Source organism: Diceros bicornis, chromosome 26 (assembly GCF_020826845.1).
Source record: "Diceros bicornis minor isolate mBicDic1 chromosome 26, mDicBic1.mat.cur, whole genome shotgun sequence".
Taxonomy (NCBI): domain Eukaryota; kingdom Metazoa; phylum Chordata; class Mammalia; order Perissodactyla; family Rhinocerotidae; genus Diceros; species Diceros bicornis.
Window position 1 is genome coordinate 21,207,285 of NC_080765.1, and position 17,360 is coordinate 21,224,644.

General features: G+C 54.5%; 2 protein-coding genes across 5 annotated transcripts; one reads left to right on the forward strand and one right to left on the reverse strand.

Moving 5' to 3' along the window:
* Window positions 1-1,122: 1,122 nt before the first annotated feature.
* RNF40 (ring finger protein 40) lies at window positions 1,123-13,551 on the reverse strand. Of its 2 annotated transcripts, XM_058569599.1 has the most exons (20): window positions 13,088-13,551; window positions 12,776-12,979; window positions 12,189-12,356; window positions 11,921-12,053; window positions 11,224-11,430; window positions 10,543-10,664; window positions 10,282-10,428; window positions 10,107-10,181; window positions 9,204-9,323; window positions 8,927-9,106; window positions 8,588-8,723; window positions 7,605-7,726; window positions 7,089-7,516; window positions 6,885-7,002; window positions 6,615-6,764; window positions 6,225-6,437; window positions 6,019-6,144; window positions 4,877-5,017; window positions 4,651-4,752; window positions 1,123-2,405 (listed from the first exon to the last, which is right to left on the reverse strand). In XM_058569599.1, the coding sequence occupies exons 2-20, from the start codon at window positions 12,905-12,907 to the stop codon at window positions 2,229-2,231; spliced, it is 2,997 nt and encodes a 998-aa protein (XP_058425582.1). In that variant the 5' UTR covers window positions 12,908-12,979; window positions 13,088-13,551; the 3' UTR covers window positions 1,123-2,228. The 2 variants fall into 2 exon arrangements, with proteins under 2 accessions (XP_058425582.1, XP_058425583.1); XM_058569600.1 differs by lacking the exons at window positions 12,776-12,979; window positions 13,088-13,551 and adding an exon at window positions 12,506-12,741.
* Window positions 13,552-13,580: 29 nt separating this feature from the next.
* Window positions 13,581-17,321, forward strand: CFAP119 (cilia and flagella associated protein 119). 3 transcript variants are annotated; one of them, XM_058569612.1, is made up of 9 exons: window positions 13,581-13,854; window positions 14,180-14,211; window positions 14,792-14,857; window positions 15,029-15,198; window positions 15,782-15,852; window positions 16,053-16,169; window positions 16,264-16,333; window positions 16,407-16,490; window positions 17,099-17,321. In XM_058569612.1, exons 1-9 carry the CDS (start codon window positions 13,651-13,653, stop codon window positions 17,275-17,277), a joined length of 993 nt encoding a protein of 330 aa, XP_058425595.1. In that variant the 5' UTR covers window positions 13,581-13,650; the 3' UTR covers window positions 17,278-17,321. The 3 variants fall into 3 exon arrangements, with proteins under 3 accessions (XP_058425595.1, XP_058425593.1, XP_058425594.1); XM_058569610.1 differs by having other exon boundaries at window positions 15,782-16,333; XM_058569611.1 differs by having other exon boundaries at window positions 13,762-14,427; window positions 15,782-16,333.
* Window positions 17,322-17,360: the final 39 nt, after the last annotated feature.

Consider the following 17,360-nt stretch of genomic DNA (forward strand, 5'->3'; position numbering starts at 1 on the left):
GGAGGTGACTCCTGGGAAAGAGGATAGTACTCACAGAAGGTTGGCTGACCGCGACCCCCCCAGCCGGAAAGCTCCTCTCAGAGCCCGGCCGCATCTCTATGATGCAATATGCTGCGTTTTTCCCCACCCTGGCCACCGCTGCCCCCGGACCGCGCACACTTCCTCGGCGGCCCGATGCCATCCCCGGCCACGGCCCGTGCCTCGGCGAGCGTGCCCACAGCCGCCAGCCTTGCGCCGGAAGTCACTGTTGCCCGCGTCTCCGTCTCCAGTCCGACCTGGTCCAGCCGCTGCGGCCCCGCCGAAACTCTGGGCGCCAGGTGGAGCCCGAGGGCGGACAAGGCCGCGAGCCCCCGCGAAGGCGCCACCGCTGACAAGCCCGCTGCCGCTGCCGTGGCCATGGCACCAACTCCAGTCAGCACCGGCCCCAGTGCAAGTCCCAGTACAGCCTCAATGAAGGCTCCTTCGGAGGACCCGACGGCGCGCTGAACCTGCAGGCGCCACCTGACACACGGCGCACAGCTCCCGAGAACACGGCCAACGGCCGGCGCAAGTTGCAATGAAGAAAGTCACCGGCTGAGGTGTCCCAATCTGTCCGCCCAAGGGAAGGGGCGGGTGAAGCCGTTGGGGAGGGACGACCCTCAGATGGGGTCCAGGCCCGGCTTTGGCCAGCACAACCGGGGGACCGCCTCCCCACTCCAAGGACCTTGTCGCCAGGCGCCAATATGGGACTACATTTCCCCAAATGCAGCTCTGAGGCCTCCCAGGAGCCCAGCGGCCAATAAGTGCGGGGGGCGTGGCGAGCCCGGGGGGGAGGGGCCTGCCGGCTGCGGCTGTCGGGGAGCGTCAGCCCTTTTCGGTGGGAGCAGGAGGAGCCAGCTGGCGGCAGAGGACTGACCACGACGCCTTTCTCCCTGCAGACACACTCCTCGCGCGGGCTCAGTCCAGGATCCCAGATGGCAGTTGGGTCTAAGCGTAACCAGGGGTTGGGTTGGGCAGGAGCGGGGTCTCTCATCTGCGCAGGCCCTCCAGGTTCACTCGCCAGCCAGGGCAGCAACAGGACAGCTGTAGCAGTTAAAATCCGGGACCACGTGTAGGGCAGGAACCCTGGCTACTCGGACCATACATAGGCTGAGGAGTTGGACGTTTATTCATAACAGCCTATACAAGTCATCTCTAGAGCAGGGGCTGTGGGTCAGAATGGACCCTTGGACCTGTCAGCAGCTCCACCTTCCAGGCCCCTGTGTGCTGTCTTCACAGCCCATGGAGTTTGCTTGGGCAGGCAGCGCAGGAAGCATCGTGGGTACAGGCTCAGTCACAGGGTGTTAGATGAAGCTCTACCTGGAATGATCGGAAGTTGGCCCAGCGGCTAGTCTGTTCCTTCCCTCCTGGGAAGTTCCACCTCCACTGCACTTAAGGCCACCACAATGAAAGCAGGGTGAGGGCTGGGGAGCCAGTGGAGCCTTGAGAAGCATGAGGTGGGGGTAAGTGGGCTTGGGAAAGAAGTAGAGATTGGGAGGGGCCTGATTAGAATAGAAACTGATGATCTTGGTTCAGCACTCCCAAGATGAAGGCAAAGTGACTGCAGCAACCAGAGAGCTTCTCAGAGGAAGAGGATGGTGCCACACACCACTCCCCCCCAGCAAGGGGGTACCTCCTTCAGGCCTCAGCACAAGAGCCAGACTAAAGAGCCCAGGGAACTCCACAGGAGGGAAGCCCTTCCCAGGCCTGGGAGGCAAGGGGGTAAAGAAAGTCTCCCTGGGCCCCAGGGGCCAGTCCCAGAGCAAGGGGCTGGGGACCTGGCCCACCCCTGATCCTCACTTGTGGGTGTGTAAGCAGGTAGTGAGCCTCCTCTTGCATGGAAGGTCACAGCCTGGGGAATTTCCCCCTTAGGGCTGGGATGAGCCCATGGAGACAGTTGGAGAAGGGTTGGGGCCAGCTTCCAGGAAGCTCAGCTGAGTGCTCTGGGCCCCTGAGGCCTCTCACAACAGACCTTTCCTGCAGGGCGGGTGCCCCCTAGGCTACAGCTCTGACCTTGGGGAAAAGGTGGAACTGAGCTTAGCTGATCCCACTCCCACTAGCATGCACTGGGGCCCCCAAGCCAACTAGGTGGGAAGGGGCTAGGCCCACAGGGACTGGAATGGAGGGTGGGGGCCACTGGATGTGGGGTGGGGACCAGGGGCACAGCCCCCAGGGTCCATGGGTGTTCCAAAGTCCCCTGAGTTACAGGTTCAGCTGATGTAGACACGGTGGAAGTCGTGGGCACCAAAGGCTGCGTTGCACTTGGGGCACTTCCTCTGGCGGGCCTCATAGCGGCCCCGCACGCACTCGAAGCAGAAAACGTGGAAGCACTTGGTAAGGACTGCATCCTTCTTGCGGGTGTTACAGCAGGGGCAGGTCAACCGCGCCTGGGCCGGGCAAAGGCATCAGCTCGGGAACAATCATGATGGTGCCCAGACCACAAGCTGACAGCAGGAGGTGGTCCAGGCTAAGTGCACCACACAGCAGACTGCATCTAACTCTCACCATAACCCTGGCAGGTGGGGATGAACACTCTCCAGATGAGGAAACTGAGGCTCAGAATCTAAGGTCTCAAAACTAGAAAGCAGCAGAGTCTGGACTCTAACCTGGGCAGTGTTGGCCAGTGGTCACATGTCCCCTCTCAAGGCCAATGACCCACAGGCTCAGCCTGCGCTCCTCCACCTTGGAGCTTCATCTCTTGCCTCTCTGGCCTTCTTGGCCAAACCCCAATCCTGGCTTAAGCCAACTGTCTACCTTCTCTCCACCTGTACCTGCTAAGTCACAGCTGGGCATGGCAGTGCCACTAGAAATCTGCTGTCTCCACCCTCAACTGGGCCGACCCCTGGTGCTGCCCAAAGACCCTGCTGTGGGTCCCTGGATTCACTCCTCTCTACGGAGGTTTTACAAATCTCCTCACCTATCCTGAAACCTCCCGTCTGCCACCAGGTCTAACCTCCAACTCCAGATAGGAATTCCCTCAACTCAGCATTCCCCAACATTCCTCCTCTGCCCTGCTTGAAATCTCAGCCCAGCTGGCCACCTCAGGAATGCCCCCACCGGCATCAACTGTTCCCTAGCTCTCAGAACTCGACCCATCAGCATCTGACAGGCTCCAAAATCTCTCTCTTCTCAAGAAACCCTTCCCTTCTCCGTCATGGCTGCTTCTGCTGCTTCAAGGCCAAACTGCTTCAAAAGGTTTCTATTCATGGACACACCCTCCTCCTTCCCTCTCCTCACTCCAGTGCAGGTGTCTGACCTCCACCTCCACCCCTGCCCAAGAACCATTCCCACCCAGACTGCCAAATCCAAGGGGCATCTCTCATCGCTTGCTTCCTTTGCCTTCTTGGCAGCTCTGACTCAGCTCATTCCCCCATCAACTCCCTCTATATCACTCTCCTTCCTCCCAAATCACAGGCTTCTCATTCCATCATTTAAGCTTTGAGATTCCTAAGGGAGAAAAATGACTCCTGTCCCTCCTCAAGCCACAGACCCACCCTAGGGGACCACAGCTATATATGGCTTCCACCTCTGCCGACAATCCTCCAAACCCCTGTTCTGCAGACCAACCCTTTTGCTTTGAGGGCCTTCCCAGACAGCCCCCCAAGAGGTCCTACAGGCACCTTGTTCTCAACATCCTTGAACACTGTCCACTGAAACCTGCTCCTCTGCAGTCCTCCTAATCCTGCAAAGTGCTACTTGTCATCCACCCAGTTTCTCAAATCAGGAGCTCAGGGGTTCTCCTCAGTATCTCCCTCTCCTTCACTCCATGCATTCAATCCATCCGTGAGGCCAAGCACTTCTGCCTCCTATCTATCTCTTGAACTCATCAACTTGTCTTTGATACCTTAGGCTAGCTCAATATCAGTTTTTGCCTCAATGACTATAATAGTATAACACATTTCCCTCCCTCTAGTCTTTCCCTCCTCCAGCCCAAATCCAACAGCAAATCAGACCATGTCATTCTCTGGTTTAAAATGCTTTGATGTCTCCACGCTGCCTACAGGATAAGCCAAGCATCTCAAACTGGTTTACCACACCCTTCAAGATAGACACTGCCCAACGCCCCTAGGCTTGCCACTTAGCACAAAACCCACGTTCTGTCCTCCAACTATGATGTCCAGCTCTCTGTCCTCCAGCACACCTCTCTCAGCTAGAGACCTCCACCTCTGCCTTTCCCCTTGCCGGAACCCTCTCGTCTCCATTCCTCATGGCCAACCCTGACTCATTCTTCAGGTTTCCCTCGAATGACATTGTTTCCAGGAAGCCTGCTGACTCCCAGGGTTGGTTTAAGAGCCTCCCCTGAATTCTCACAGCCCTTCTGGCCTCTGCCATCACATTGTCATCACTCAGATGGGAAAATTACTTGGCTGCCTCTTCCAACATACTGTCAGTTTCAAGAGATCTGAGACCAGGTCTAGTTCCTAGCCTTCCCATACCTAGCCAGGCACTCTGCCTGACATGCAGTATGTGTATAATACTCAGTCAATTGTCTGATTCTCCACCATGGATTCTGCCCACTTTTTGCTATTCTAACTTATTTCTGGGGCCCCCAAACTACCCACTACAGCTCTCATCAACCCCCCATCTAAGATTCCTAGGTTGATGGAGCACAACTCAGCCCCAGAGCCCCACCTTGTACTCCTTGATCTCCTCCTGGAGGATTTCGTCGGCATCTGCGTAAACCTCCACCTTCCTCTGCTTCTCCAGTTTGCGACGCAGCCGTGAGATGTCCTCCTGGGGCAGGAGAGGGGCTAGGCTAAGTGCAAGGGTCCTCAACCTGAACCACCCACCCCTAGGCCACATCAGTGACCCTGGACCACCCTGCCCACCCTCCCACCCCCACCCCTCTCTGACACACCTGAGCCCTCTTGAGGTTGAAGCTCTCTTTCTCACGAGCAGCCCGGCTCTCTGCCAGGCAAGGCTGGATCTCTCGCAGCCGCGTCTGCACATGCTCCAGCTGCACCTTCAGGTCTTCGGCCAGCTGGGCGGCTTCCACAGCCTGAGGTGGGTGGGACAGGGAGGAGGGGCATGATTCACCTGAGCCTCAGGAGTCAGGTATGTGGAGACATGGTCTACAGATGGTTCCAGTGATTCCTGCTCTTGAGATCAAGTCCAATATCTTCACTGGAGCTGATCCTGCCTCTTGCCCTCTCAACCCTCACCATCTCCTACTCTCCCTTGTTCCCAACACTTTCAGTTCCTCACCTGCATAGGCTCTCTCCTGTCTGAGCCTTCACAGCGCTCTTCTCTCTGCTCCCATCAACTCCCCAAAACATATATACATTTTCCCTACAACTCCCTCAGGCCTCAGCTCAAATGTCACCTCCTGAGGGAGGTTCTCCTATTTTTCTTGCACAGGACCTTGGTTTCCTTCGTAAGACTTACTGTGATCTGTAATAACGTTATTCTATCTGTCGGATTACTGGATTGCTATCTGCTCCTCAAGACTGGAAGTTCCTACTTCTAGTAGAACCCTCCTTTTCCCATGTTCCACCCAGCCCTCAGCCCAGGGCCTGGTACCTATCAAGAGGATGAATAATATTAGTTAAATGAATGAATGAACTGGATAAGAAAAAAACTCAGTAGCAGAAAGAAGATAAAAATCCAAATCAATGTTAATCTTAAGCCTTTACCACGAGCTAAACATTTCTTAGGTTAAATACACCTACATAACAGGGGCCACCATCCCCATTTTATAGCTAACCAATGCAGTGGTCCTGGAGCCAAGGAGACCCAGGCCCAAATCCCAGTTCCACTCTTTCTTAGGCAAGTCAACTGACCTCCTTGAGCCTCATTTTACTCACTTACGAAAGGAAGATAATAATAAAAACCATAGTAAGATTACTGTGAGACCAAAATGAGATAAGAAAAGGAAGTCCTCAGTACAGAGTCTGGAATATAGTATGTGTGTGAGACATGAGCTGGGCTCTGAGAGGAGGCGGAACCGGCTTCAGCTGTGAGCCGGCATCCTAGGTTGCTTTACCTCAGGCCTAGCCTCACCTTCCTCTTGTTGAGCTCTAAGGCCTGGCTGCGCAGCGTCAGCTCCTTCTCCACACCGCCGAGGCTGCCCTGCAAGGCCCGCTCTTTTTCCTCCAGCTTCTGCACAGTCAGCAGCTGGGCATCCACCTGAGGAGTGGGGTGGGGTACTCAGTGCTGGGGAGCCCTTGCTTCGCCAGCCCCACCCTACAGGCCCAGGGCGGCCATACCTGGGACTTCAGGCCAAGAACCTGCTCGCCCAGCTCATCCTTCTCCTCCCGCAGTAGCTTGTGAATCTGGTTGGCCTTGATCCGCTCTGACATCAGCTTAAAGTTGGCATCATCCTTTTCCCGCAACTGCTGTAGCAGCCGCCCATTCTGCTCCTGCATGTCCTCAAAAGCCTGACCTGTCACATCCATCTCTGACAGCAGAGCCTCCTCCTCCTGCAGCAGAGACAAGATGGAAAGTGGTAGATGGCCAGGATGCCCGTGGGGAAACCACAGGAAAACATGGCTGAGTAAAGAATGACAGAGTGGACCTGGACTATTTGCTAAAATCACCCAAGGGGGTAGGGTGTTAACAGAATCTCAACATGCAAGGGGACCACGAGGAGGTTGCACCTGCTTGGTGGCACCCAACTTGCGCTGCAGGTGTTCTATCTGCTCCTCTGCCTGCCGAATGCGCCGCAGGGCATCCTCATCCGCAATCTTCTTGCTCTCCCTTCGATCCCTCTCCTCCAATTCCCGGATTCGGCTCCGTAGTTCATCAACCTACAGCCAGCAGAGGGAGGGAGCCCTCGTCACTTCTTCCCGCTGACCTAGGGTTCTGGTCTGGTCAAAACCCCCTGGGGCAGCCTCTCTGCATGCCCCACAGGCCCTACCTGCCCTCACCTCAGCCTTGGCCTTGCGTTCGGCTGCCATGAGCTGCACCTTATCCCGCTGCTCCTTGGGCGCTGACTTGTACATGTCCAGCAGCAGCTTCATCTCCTTCTGGCTTTCCTGGGCCTTCCTGGGGGAGGCACAGGAGGAAGGCTTGGTGAGTAGGGCTGGAGGCCACTTGGCAGAGGTGGGAAGGAGACAGGAATAGCGCCTCACTTGAGCTCTGCTCGGAGACCTTTGAGGAGTTCTGACTCCTTCCTCTTGGCCTCCTCCACCTTGGCCTTCTCCCGATCAGCCCTTGAGAGAGCTGAGGCTACAGATGGGGGTCCCAGGCCAGGCCCTTCCCGCTCCCGAAGCTCCCGCTTGGGCCTGGCTTCAGGTTCTCGGCCCCGGGAGGAGGGGCCTTGGGACCCAAGGATTAGGGCCTGGGCATCTTCCTCAGAGGGGACCAGCTCCTCCTTCTTTGCTGAGGAGGTAGTAGTGATGGCGCCAGGCACTGAAGCCATCTCTTTTCTGCCATCGGGGGCACTGACAGGGCCTGACCCACTCTCTTCTTTCCCTGGGGCTGCAGCACTGAGGCCAGAGTCGTCTGAGTGGCCCAGGTTGGGGATGGAGTGTGTAGAGCCACTGGCCTGTGCCCGGAGCTGCAAAGACGGAGAGAGAACAGGGCTGAGATGAGACAGTGCTCAATGGGGTCTAGCCAAGGCTTTTCCCAGGCAGCTCCCCCCTCACCTTGCCAATCTCAGCCTGCACTTCCCGCAGCTTCCGCTTGTATCGCTGGGCATCCCCCTTTAGCTGGTGGTTGTGGTTCTGGAGGCTGCTGATCAGGTGGCGCATCTCACGGTTGATGGGCCCTGGGGGTGGGTCAGGAACTAACGTTGAACTGGCCCCTGAGTTAGGGGCCCAACTCCTCAGTGGGGGAGGAGATGGAGCTAGAGCCATCACGCCCATTATGAAGGAGAGGAAAACCAAGGCCTTATATACAGTGTGATCTCATCAAAGCAAATAAAGGAAGGAATTGAACTGAAAGAAGTTCATCCAAAAGTAACATGACACTGCCCATGTGTGTTATCTCTGCTAATGTCCAAATTTCCTTCAAAGGAACACATAACTAACATTCACAAAAGTAAGTTAGTCCACTTCTTTTAGGTTTTTAAATAATTGTCACCTTCTCATACATTTCCCTGGCTTCCTCACCCAAAATTGCAACACCCTTTCTCCTAATACTTCTTATCTTCCCTCCCTGCTTTATTTTTCTTGGTGTATTTGTCACTATCTAACACACATGTTCTATTTTTTTCTTCTTTGTTGTCTGTCTCCCCCTACCACAACACTACTCTACAACAACAGGGATTCTTTGAGTTTTGTTCAGTGGTATAATTCTAAATCCTAGAACAGAGCCTGGCTGATACGTGGTGTTCGATAAATCTCTGTATTACAAAAGAATATCTCAAGGAGACACCGGTAGGGTCTGAGAACTAGAAATGGGGCCAATAGCTCAAGCTCTGGCTGAGCCTGCTCCATCAGCCACCTCAGCTGGCTGTGATCCTCACTGTGCCTTTGAGCCAAGTGCTGTGGTCCCTGTTTTCCACAGGGAGATGAGGCTCTGTGAAAGGAAGGGACTTAACCTCTTGCATCTGGATAAGCAGCAGCCCCACACCAGGGCCCAGCAATCCCAGATAAGGCCCCACCTCCACCCTGTCCTCACCACATACCCGCCTGCTCGTTGGCCGCCAGGTTCTGTTCAAACTCGATGCGCAGCATCTCGTATTCCTTGCGTACCTGGGCCAGCGTGTCCTCCAGCTGGATAACCTCTGTGCGCAGCTTCTTTTGCAGCCCGAGTTCATCACTCTGTGGGTTGAGGTGTTAAGAAACCACACAACCCCTCAGCCTCCTGGCAAGCCTTCCACTTCAGGCCTCAGTGGCTTAGGAAGAATTTATTTCCAAGAGACCCCTGGCAGGCACACAGGGCCTCTAACACCCTTGCCCCAGAAATGCCTTGACCCTAAGGGTCTGGCCCTTACACCTGGCACCACTCCATTCCAGGGCCATACCTCCATGTGCTCAATGTGTCTCAGGTGGGAGTTCTTGGTGGCCAGCAGCAGCCCCCGGGCCTCGTCCAGCTGGGTCTTCACTTGCAGAGACTCATTGTAGAGCAGTGAGAATTGGGCCTGCAGCATTCGGTACTCCCCTGTCTCCCGTACCACCTCCTCAGGAAGGCTCCGCAGGGCCACCTAGGGGCAGGGATGCCCAAAAGTGATCAGCAAGAGGATTCAGGGCTCAGACCCTATCTTGCAGGCTCAGGCTCTCCCAGCCCCAAACACAGCCCACCTTGAGGCGTTCATTGGTCCGCACAGCCCCCTGAAGTTCAGCCTGTAGCTTCTCCAGCTCTGCCATGCGGCTGTTGGCCAATTCCTGGTTTTCCTCCAACTCTGCATTCAGCATCTCAAACTGTGAAGTGAGAATGGCTGTGGGAGGCAGGACCAGGCCAGGAGGCATGCTTCCCTCACATCCCCACCATATGCCCCACCCAAGCTCCCCTATATAGAGCGATGATGGGTTCTGAAGCCCCAGGGACAAGCCAGACCCAAGCACTCTCCTAGGAGCTCCCAGGGAAGTGGGAGAAAATTCAATATCGTGTGGTCAGTGCTGGGAATCAAGGCCTGTAACTGACAGGGAGCCAGGGAAGCCTTCCTGGAAGCCCTGAAGAGCAAGCTGAAGTAAAGGGAAACAGGGCACAGTGGCCCCCCCCACAGCACCAAGAAAATGTGCAATGATCAACAGGTGAGAGGGCAAAGGCACGACACGAGATGAGAGTGATTAAACGTACCTTTTCAGCAGGGCCCTTCCTCAGCCACCCAACTGAGAATGCCAAACAACACCAATATACTTCCATTTCTCTCTTTTCTAAGCTTTCTCTTTGTAGTACTTATAACCAACTGATATACTATTTTACTTACTTCTCGTCAGTTCCCCCAACTAGAACCTAAGCTCCATGAAAGCTTTGATTTTTGTCTATATTGTTCTCTAATGTGCCTGCTTCTTGGCACAGTGCCTAGCACTTAGTGTTCAGCAATTACTTACTGAGTAACACGAACAAATAAAGAGCAGCGTGAGAGACAGGGAAGGGCCTGAAACCATAGTTGGATATCTGTCCTTAATTCTGAGGGAAATTTCACAGGTGGGGTAGGGAAAAGGTTATGGGTGGGACTGGGAAGAAAGAAGCCTGCTCACCTTCTGCATGCTGAGTGTGATCTGGCCGCCCTGGAAGCCAGAGGAGCTCCCAGACACATAGTAGCCAGAGTTGAGCTGTGGAGAGAAGAGAGTCAGACAGGCAGGAGCAGAGGGGAAAAGAGAGAATGCTAAGTACCCAGCCCTGGCTCCAGCTGACCTAGCACCTGCGCCCCACCTGCTCCAAAGCCTCTGCCAGGTGCTTATTGAGCTTTTGCTCACGCTTGCGCAGCTTCTCAATGTCCCACTGCAGGTCCTCTACCGTTGTCTCCATCTCCAACACCTTAGTCTCTGCTGATGTTACTTTATCCTGGAGCTCAGAGTACTGCGGACAATGAAGGAAACAGATGCTTAAATGAGGGGACTTGGCTCCTTGAGATCCCATCTAACCCAAATCCTGCCCTGGTTCTAATCCCATGCCCAAAAGCCCAACTCCCACCTCCAACGAGATGCGATGGTGCTTCTCCTGTAGCTGGGTGGCCAAGTCCTGTAGCCGCCGGTTCTCACGGCCCAGCTCCCGTGTGCGTGCCCGAGCCGCCTCACTGGGGGGCTCACTGTCCCCTGAGAAGTCAGGGCTCGGTTAAGAGCCAAGTCCAGGGCAATGGGGCAAAGTACTAACTCATTCTGGAGTCTGCTATGTGCCCAGTGTGATCCACCAGCTGTCTTGCCAATTTCTCATGACAAAGCCAGGAGTCTTTATCCCCACTGTACAAAGGAGGAAACCAGCTCAGAGAGGAGAGCCATTTGCCCAGATTGCCCAGGCTAGAGTGACAAAACTAAGGCTGGGAGAAGATATCTGACTGCAAAGCCTGGGCACTTGCTGCTATGCCTTGTGGATCAGCAACTGCCACCAAGATCTGTGTACAGTGCTCCAAAGAGGTCTCCAGCCAGAAGGGGGTGGCCCCACCAGCATCAGCTCCTCCCACCCATATCTCTAGAGCTCAACTCCAGGATTCACAGCTGGAGCCCCCATCTACAACCTAACTCTTCCGCTGAGAACATGGCTGATCTAATCCTTGGGGAATTCTGGCTGCCTTTGGGCTAGAGGCATTGAGGAGGGGATACTGTGAAGATGCAAATTGCGATGGACATCTCTAGGGTGAGGGCACAAAGAACTAACCTCGGCTGTATACTCGTTGACACAGTTCCTCCACTCGGCGCTGTAAGCGGTCTGAGGCCTCTACAACACGGGACACGGCTGCTTTGGAGAACTCCATACGGCCCTGCAGCTGCAGCTCCACCTCCTCACTACTGCTGGCACCCAGCGCCACCACAAAAGCCAAGGCTGGCTCGCTGAGTGGGGGCCGCAGCTGCATTGGCAGGGTCTCTGGGAAGGAAGGACACACTCTCATGAGGATAAAGGCAGCAGTTACCACCACTCTGCACCAAGTTCCAGACCAAGCCCTTCAACACTCTATGGCTCACTGAATCAACACAACCAATGCCTGTAGTACACCGTTATCCCCATCTTGAAAGTGAAACAACTGAGGTTCAGGGAGGTAAAGTAATCTCCTCAAGCCCACAGAGCTCCCAAATCACTTCCTCAGGGAAGTCTTCTCTGCCTCTCCAATCTAAATGAGAACCACACACGTGTACACACACCCTAATTCCCATTCAAGGAGCCCTATACTTTTAACATATGGTTCAAAATCACTTCCTCCCTGGTGGCAAAAACAGTATTTCTTTTTGCTTATTTCTGTCTCCTCCATCTAGAACGGGGCCAGGGAATTCAGGAGCCTAATATCAAAGTCCCCTCCTCTCCAGGACCTTTCCCAGAATTTAATTAAGCTCCCCAGATCCTACGGCTCTGGCCCTACCCGACGTCCCTGGCTCTGTAAGAGGGGTCTCATCACGTGTTGGCCCTTCCTGGGTCCCAGGCGCCTCTGTCCCTGAAGACAGCTCCCCCTGGCTCTCATGGTGTCTGAGAAGAGCTTCCACAGTTTCATCCAGCTGAAGGGAGAAAGCACCAAAAATGTTATGAATCCCTCAGGTGCTTCCCCAGCATGATACTCCTTTCCCAGCAGAGGAGTCTGAGGATTGGCAGCTGGATTAAGGCCAGGTCGTGGCAAGCAGAGGGGCATCCACCTGGGCCCAGTAGCGGTTGACAATGAGGAGTGTGGCATCATCTGTGGCCTGCCGCTTCTCCAGCTTCTCAATTCGTTCTCGGAGTTCATCTTCACAAGCCTGTCGCTGTTCCAACCGCTCTGCTAGTTTCTTGTTCTTGAACTGCAGCACCTTCAGGTCCATCTCCTCCTACCAAGGAAACAAAGAAGCCAAGGACAGGATCAAGCAGGGCCCAAGAAACCAACCAGAGAGAGACAGAGGAAAACAAATGGAATGGATGGGAAAGGGAGACTGCTCCCCAGACTGCTAGCAGGATTTAAAGAGGCTCAGGTACCCACAGAGAAAGCGTCTTGGTTGTGAGGCGGGTCATGTTCTCCTGCCTCTTTCTAACTCTGAAGTCTCTGACAAGTCACACGCGCACTGGGCACCTGTTTTCCTATCTGTAAAGGGAAGGCAGACGTCATGTCCTCGGTTTCCCTCAACAGAGTGTTCTGTAAAGGGGCTCTTGCTAAGCTTGGGGGACTGGGAGTAAGGTTCCGGAAGATTTGGGAGAAGAACAGAGATTGGAGTCTGGCAAGTTGTGAGGGCTGGGGCAGGAGCCCACGAACCGTGGAAGAGATGCCCCCAAGACGAATGGGCTCTATAAGTGTGGTTGTGGTCTTCTCCTCACGGCTGAGCTTCTTCTCTGGGGGCCCCGAGCCCCCGTCGCCGGCGGCGCGTTTGTTGCCGGGCCCAGACATGGCCGCGGCGGCGAGGAGCGGCGCAGCGTCTCCCGAGGGACGTCAGGCAGGCGGAGGCGGCACGTCTGTCACCTGCAGAAGACAGAGCGCACAGATGTGGAAGCAGCCGGTGCTCCGCAACCCCGAGCCTCCCCCGCACACAAACGCTGGGTCCCGCCCCGCCGGCCCCGGGCCCCTCACCGGCAACAAGATCAACCGAGCCCCGCCATCTTGGACTTCACCGGACGTCACCGGCCTCCCCAGCAGAGAGCGCAGGCGCCAGAGGCAGTGCCGGATGTGGCGAACCTCCTTCATTTCCTGTTTCTATTGGTCGCGCTTTGTCCCGCCTCTCGGGTCCGGTCTGGTGTCTTCCTGAACACTTCCTCTTTCGCTCGGTGATTGGCCAGTAAAGGGTTCCCATGGTAACTGATACTACACTTTCACTCCCTAGCCCTGATGACATCGCCTGCCTCCTGTTAGCCACTTTGAAGAAAGGGCAGCGGGACGGGGCTTGCAACTTACTACGCATGCGCACTCTCTTTTCACTGATTGGCAAGCGCTTTACACTTTCACCCTTCCTCCACGAGACTCCTTAGCAACGGTCACCGTTGAGACCGAGGGAGACGCCCCTCGCGCATTGGCTGCCCCTGGCGTCTCTGCAGCATAGATTGGCTGAAGCGTCGTTAAAGGGCCAGGCCTTGGCAGTCGCTGCCCGAGAACCGGCTGTCCCGGAACGGAGGCGGGACCGCGGGAGGAGCGACGAGATGATCCGCCAGAAGTCCAGCCAATTCCTAGGACTCAGAATGCAGTCGGAGCTTGAAGAGCCCTCCGAACAGCGGCGGGAACCCGACAAAAACCTCAGCTCAGTGGATGAATCGGCTACGCGGATGGGAACAGATGTGCGGATCGAGTCGGGGACCGCGGCCTCGGTGGAAGCAGATGATGATCCTGCAGCCAACTTGTTCCCGGTGAGGGCGGGACAGACTGGTCCTCTCATGAATGTTTATAAAAAGGCTCCCCAACAGGGCGTCACCCGTCGTTATGTTTACTAACGTTCGAGACATTTTCCGGGCTGCCTTAGTGAAGAGTCAGGGGTGTGTGAGCCCGATTGTTAATACGCTCATGAATAATATGTAGGTCCTGCTGAAGCCCAGCCCGCCAGCGTTGCTTGTACATAGTCCTTAAATGAGAAGTTAGCTCGTTCTCAGGCCCGCTGGATATTCGCGATGGGCCAGGAACTAGGGGCCAGGGACAACATAGCTCTGCCTTCCCCAATCCGCTTTCTTTCCGCAGCCGCCGCTGCCCCAGCCCCGGATCTGCATGTGGTGAGTGTGAAGAACCTCGGGAGAAAGTTACACTTCACACTTGCATTATTCCTTTAGTGCTTCCCCAACAGTCCTATCAAACAGCCAGGACATCCCCATTTTACAGATAAGGAGACCAAGGCCCAGAGATGCAATTAGCCAAGGGACTAGAAGCCAGCTCTCCTGCCTTCCCACTCCAAAGAGAGTGTGGGAAGAAGGGAGCCAAAGACTGAGGATGTAAGTGGAATATCATAGCCACTATGGAGCATTGTACAAATGGGGACACTGAGGCCCACAGGGGGGTACTTGCCCAAAGTCATACAGCAAGGGAATGGCAGAGCAGAGATAAGAATTCAAGTTTCCTAACCCTAGGCTTTATAAACGAAGAGAATCATAAGAGTTCATTTAGGCCATACCCGTTATTTAGAGATGGAGAAAGTGAGGCCTAGAGAGGGAAGTGACACAATTGCCTAAGGTTACACAGCAAGTTAGTGGAAGGGCCAAACCTCAACTCAGGTTTCCTGGTTCCCAGCCCAAGGCTCTGTCATGAGACTAATGCATAATGGCCACCAACACCTTTTCTCCTCTTTTCCTGTGACAGGAAGTACTTGGACATCCATTCCATGCAGAGGCTGGAGAAGACAGCCAACGTTCAGGAGATGAGGGAGTATGGGGGGAGGGGGGAGAAGGAAGGGGAAGAAGAGCTCTTGGGAAGGCGGAGCAGGGTGGACTGGGAAGGCATGAGGAATGTTTGGCTCCAAAGCATGTGGTGCACTGGGGGGAGGGGGGTGCTGAAGGGAGGCTCCCGTTGTCACTCACTCCCTCTCTCTCTCTCAAGGGTGCTGGCCAAGCTGTTGGGGCTAGGCGGTCCTGAGCAGAGCCTGCGGGATGCCATCACCCTGGACCTCTTCTCTCATGCACTCATTTTCTGCCGCCAGCAGGGCTTCTCACTGGAGCAGACATCAACCGTTTGTGCCCTGCTCCAAGATCTTCACAAGGCCTGTGTTGGTGAGAGGAGGCGGCTACTGGAGGATTTGAGCTCAGGGAGAGGAGGCTGGGATGGCACAAGTGACCATGGGAAGTAGAAGTAGGGGGAATGCCACTGGGAATCTTTGTTCTGTCATTTCTAGCACTATTATCACACACAAGTTATTTCTCCTTTGAAATCCTCCATTTCCTTATCTATAAAACAAGGATATAGCACTAAATTTATGAGACTGTTCTGAGAAATATGTAATATATGTAAACATATTCACAATGCTCAATAAAATAGCTCCCCCCTTTATTTTCAGAACTGATTTTCTTCAGAATGTTTAACAAGAGCTGAAATTATGTGCTGTTGGTTTATTATATGTCGCTTCCACTACAATATAAGCTTCATAAGGGCAGGATCTTGTCTGTCTTGTTCAGTGCCTAGAACAGTACATAGTGGGTACTCAATATTTGTTGCGTGAATTAACAAAACAAGCCAGGACTTAAACCTAGGTCTGTCCACTTCTAAGGCTCATGCTCAATAAGTAGCTGTTGAGTGAAATGAATGACTGATTATGACGGAGGGGACTCATTTGTCACATCTTGCTTCCCCTCCCAGCAACCCCCCTGGGCAACGTGGAGGAATGTTACCGCTACTTCACCAGTGTTCTTTTCTGCCATGGAGTCAGGGTCAGTTCCCCTGGAACTGGAACTTCACTCTCCCCCAGACAAGGTCTAGTCCAATCTCCTGCCCTCTCTCACACTCATCACCCTCATCTTCCTCTGAAGGCCACAGTGGGCTCTCCCCGCTCCTGTATTGCGGGGCCCTTGGAGAAAAGGCCAGGGCTTCAGGAGCTGGTCAGTCGTCTAACTCCTAATCATCCCCACAGCGGCCCCCCTTCAGTATCAACCTCTTTAAGGAGGAACAGCTGCTGGCCCTGGCAGATTATGTGGTCAACACCTACTTTCGCCACTTCAAGCTCTACAAATATGTCTTCACACCCCAGGTACTGGGCCATGGGCTACAAGAGGCCACCCCTTATCTCCCCCTTTCCCTCAGTGCAGATGCCCTCCTCTCAGCCACCCTCCTCCTCTTCTCAGGTGCGGTTGGATCTATCTTTGACTTACATGGGGCTACAGCCACCCAAGCTCGAGCCAGAGGATGAGATGGGTAAGGGAGAATGCTGGGACCCGGGCTGGGGCTGGGGCCAGGGCCAAAGCCTCTTCCTGCTTCTGGCTTGCAGAGAAAGAAGGTGGCGAGGAAGTGGAGGAGCAGGCAGTCACCCCACAGGATGAGGAACCGGAAACAGTGGTCCAGGAAGAGCCAAGTGAGGACCTGAAGGGGTTAGGGTCCTCTGTGACTTTGGGCAGGTGTAAAATGAAGGGTTTAGACCACATTGAGACTTCAGACTTTTTGTTTTAGTCATGGTGTCCTTTCTCTAAATGATTTCTTATGCAGAAGTCCAAGATGACAAACAGATAAAAGCACAGTCGCTGGGGTGAGGCAGGAGTTCCAGAAAAAGATGATTATAAAACTGATGACAATAATAGCCAGCACATACTTAGCAATGCTGTTGCCAGGCCCTGCTTTAAGCATTTTACATATACTAACTCATTTAATCTTCCTTCAATCCTAGGTGCTAGGTGCTATCATTATCCACATTTTACACAAGAGGAAACTGAGGCATGGAAAGGTTAAATCTGCCTAAAGTCCTGCCTAAGGTCCCACAGCTACTAAGTAGCAATCCAGAAATTCTGGCACAGCCACTCTGCCCACCCCTCTCTCACAGAAGGGCTGGCGGACATTTCCTGAATTGAAGCAACATCGCCACCTGTGTAGCCCCCAGGGGACTCTGGAGGTTGTGTTGCCCAGCTAGGGGCAATCCCTTAGCCCCAGCACCTCTCCTGACCTGCCCCTTCTTCCCTGTCCCTGCAGGCCAGGTCTCCATCCTCCAAGCCTATATCAAGACCCAGCTGAACAAGGAGCTGGGGCAGCTGCAACAGCTGGTGGAGGAGCGGCTCAAGGCCAGTGAGGACAGGCTCAGCAGCAAGTTGACTGCACTAGAGCAGCCTTCCCAGCTACCTGCAGGCAAAGGCAAGAGCAAGACCAAGTGACCCTCAGTGTTTCCCCAATAAAGGCCTGGGCCAGAGCAGCTCCATCCCCGTCCCACTCCTCCTGAGCACCTTCTGGGCTTCCC

Bases quoted from the DNA above. Each gene is read 5' to 3' on its own strand.
- RNF40 (XM_058569599.1), bottom strand. From the start codon at position 12,907: ATGTCTGGGCCCGGCAACAAACGCGCCGCCGGCGACGGGGGCTCGGGG. The intron at 12,357-12,775 runs GTTCGTGGGCTC...TTTCCTTGGTAG, and splicing joins TTGGGGGCATCTCTTCCACG to GAGGAGATGGACCTGAAGGT. The intron at 2,406-4,650 runs GTGGGGCTCTGG...TGCCCGGCCCAG, and splicing joins AGGAGATCAAGGAGTACAAG to GCGCGGTTGACCTGCCCCTG.
- CFAP119 (XM_058569610.1), top strand. From the start codon at position 13,651: ATGATCCGCCAGAAGTCCAGCCAATTCCTAGGACTCAGAATGCAGTCG. The intron at 14,858-15,028 runs GTATGGGGGGAG...CTCTCTCTCAAG, and splicing joins AACGTTCAGGAGATGAGGGA to GGTGCTGGCCAAGCTGTTGG. The intron at 15,199-15,781 runs GTGAGAGGAGGC...TTCCCCTCCCAG, and splicing joins TCTTCACAAGGCCTGTGTTG to CAACCCCCCTGGGCAACGTG.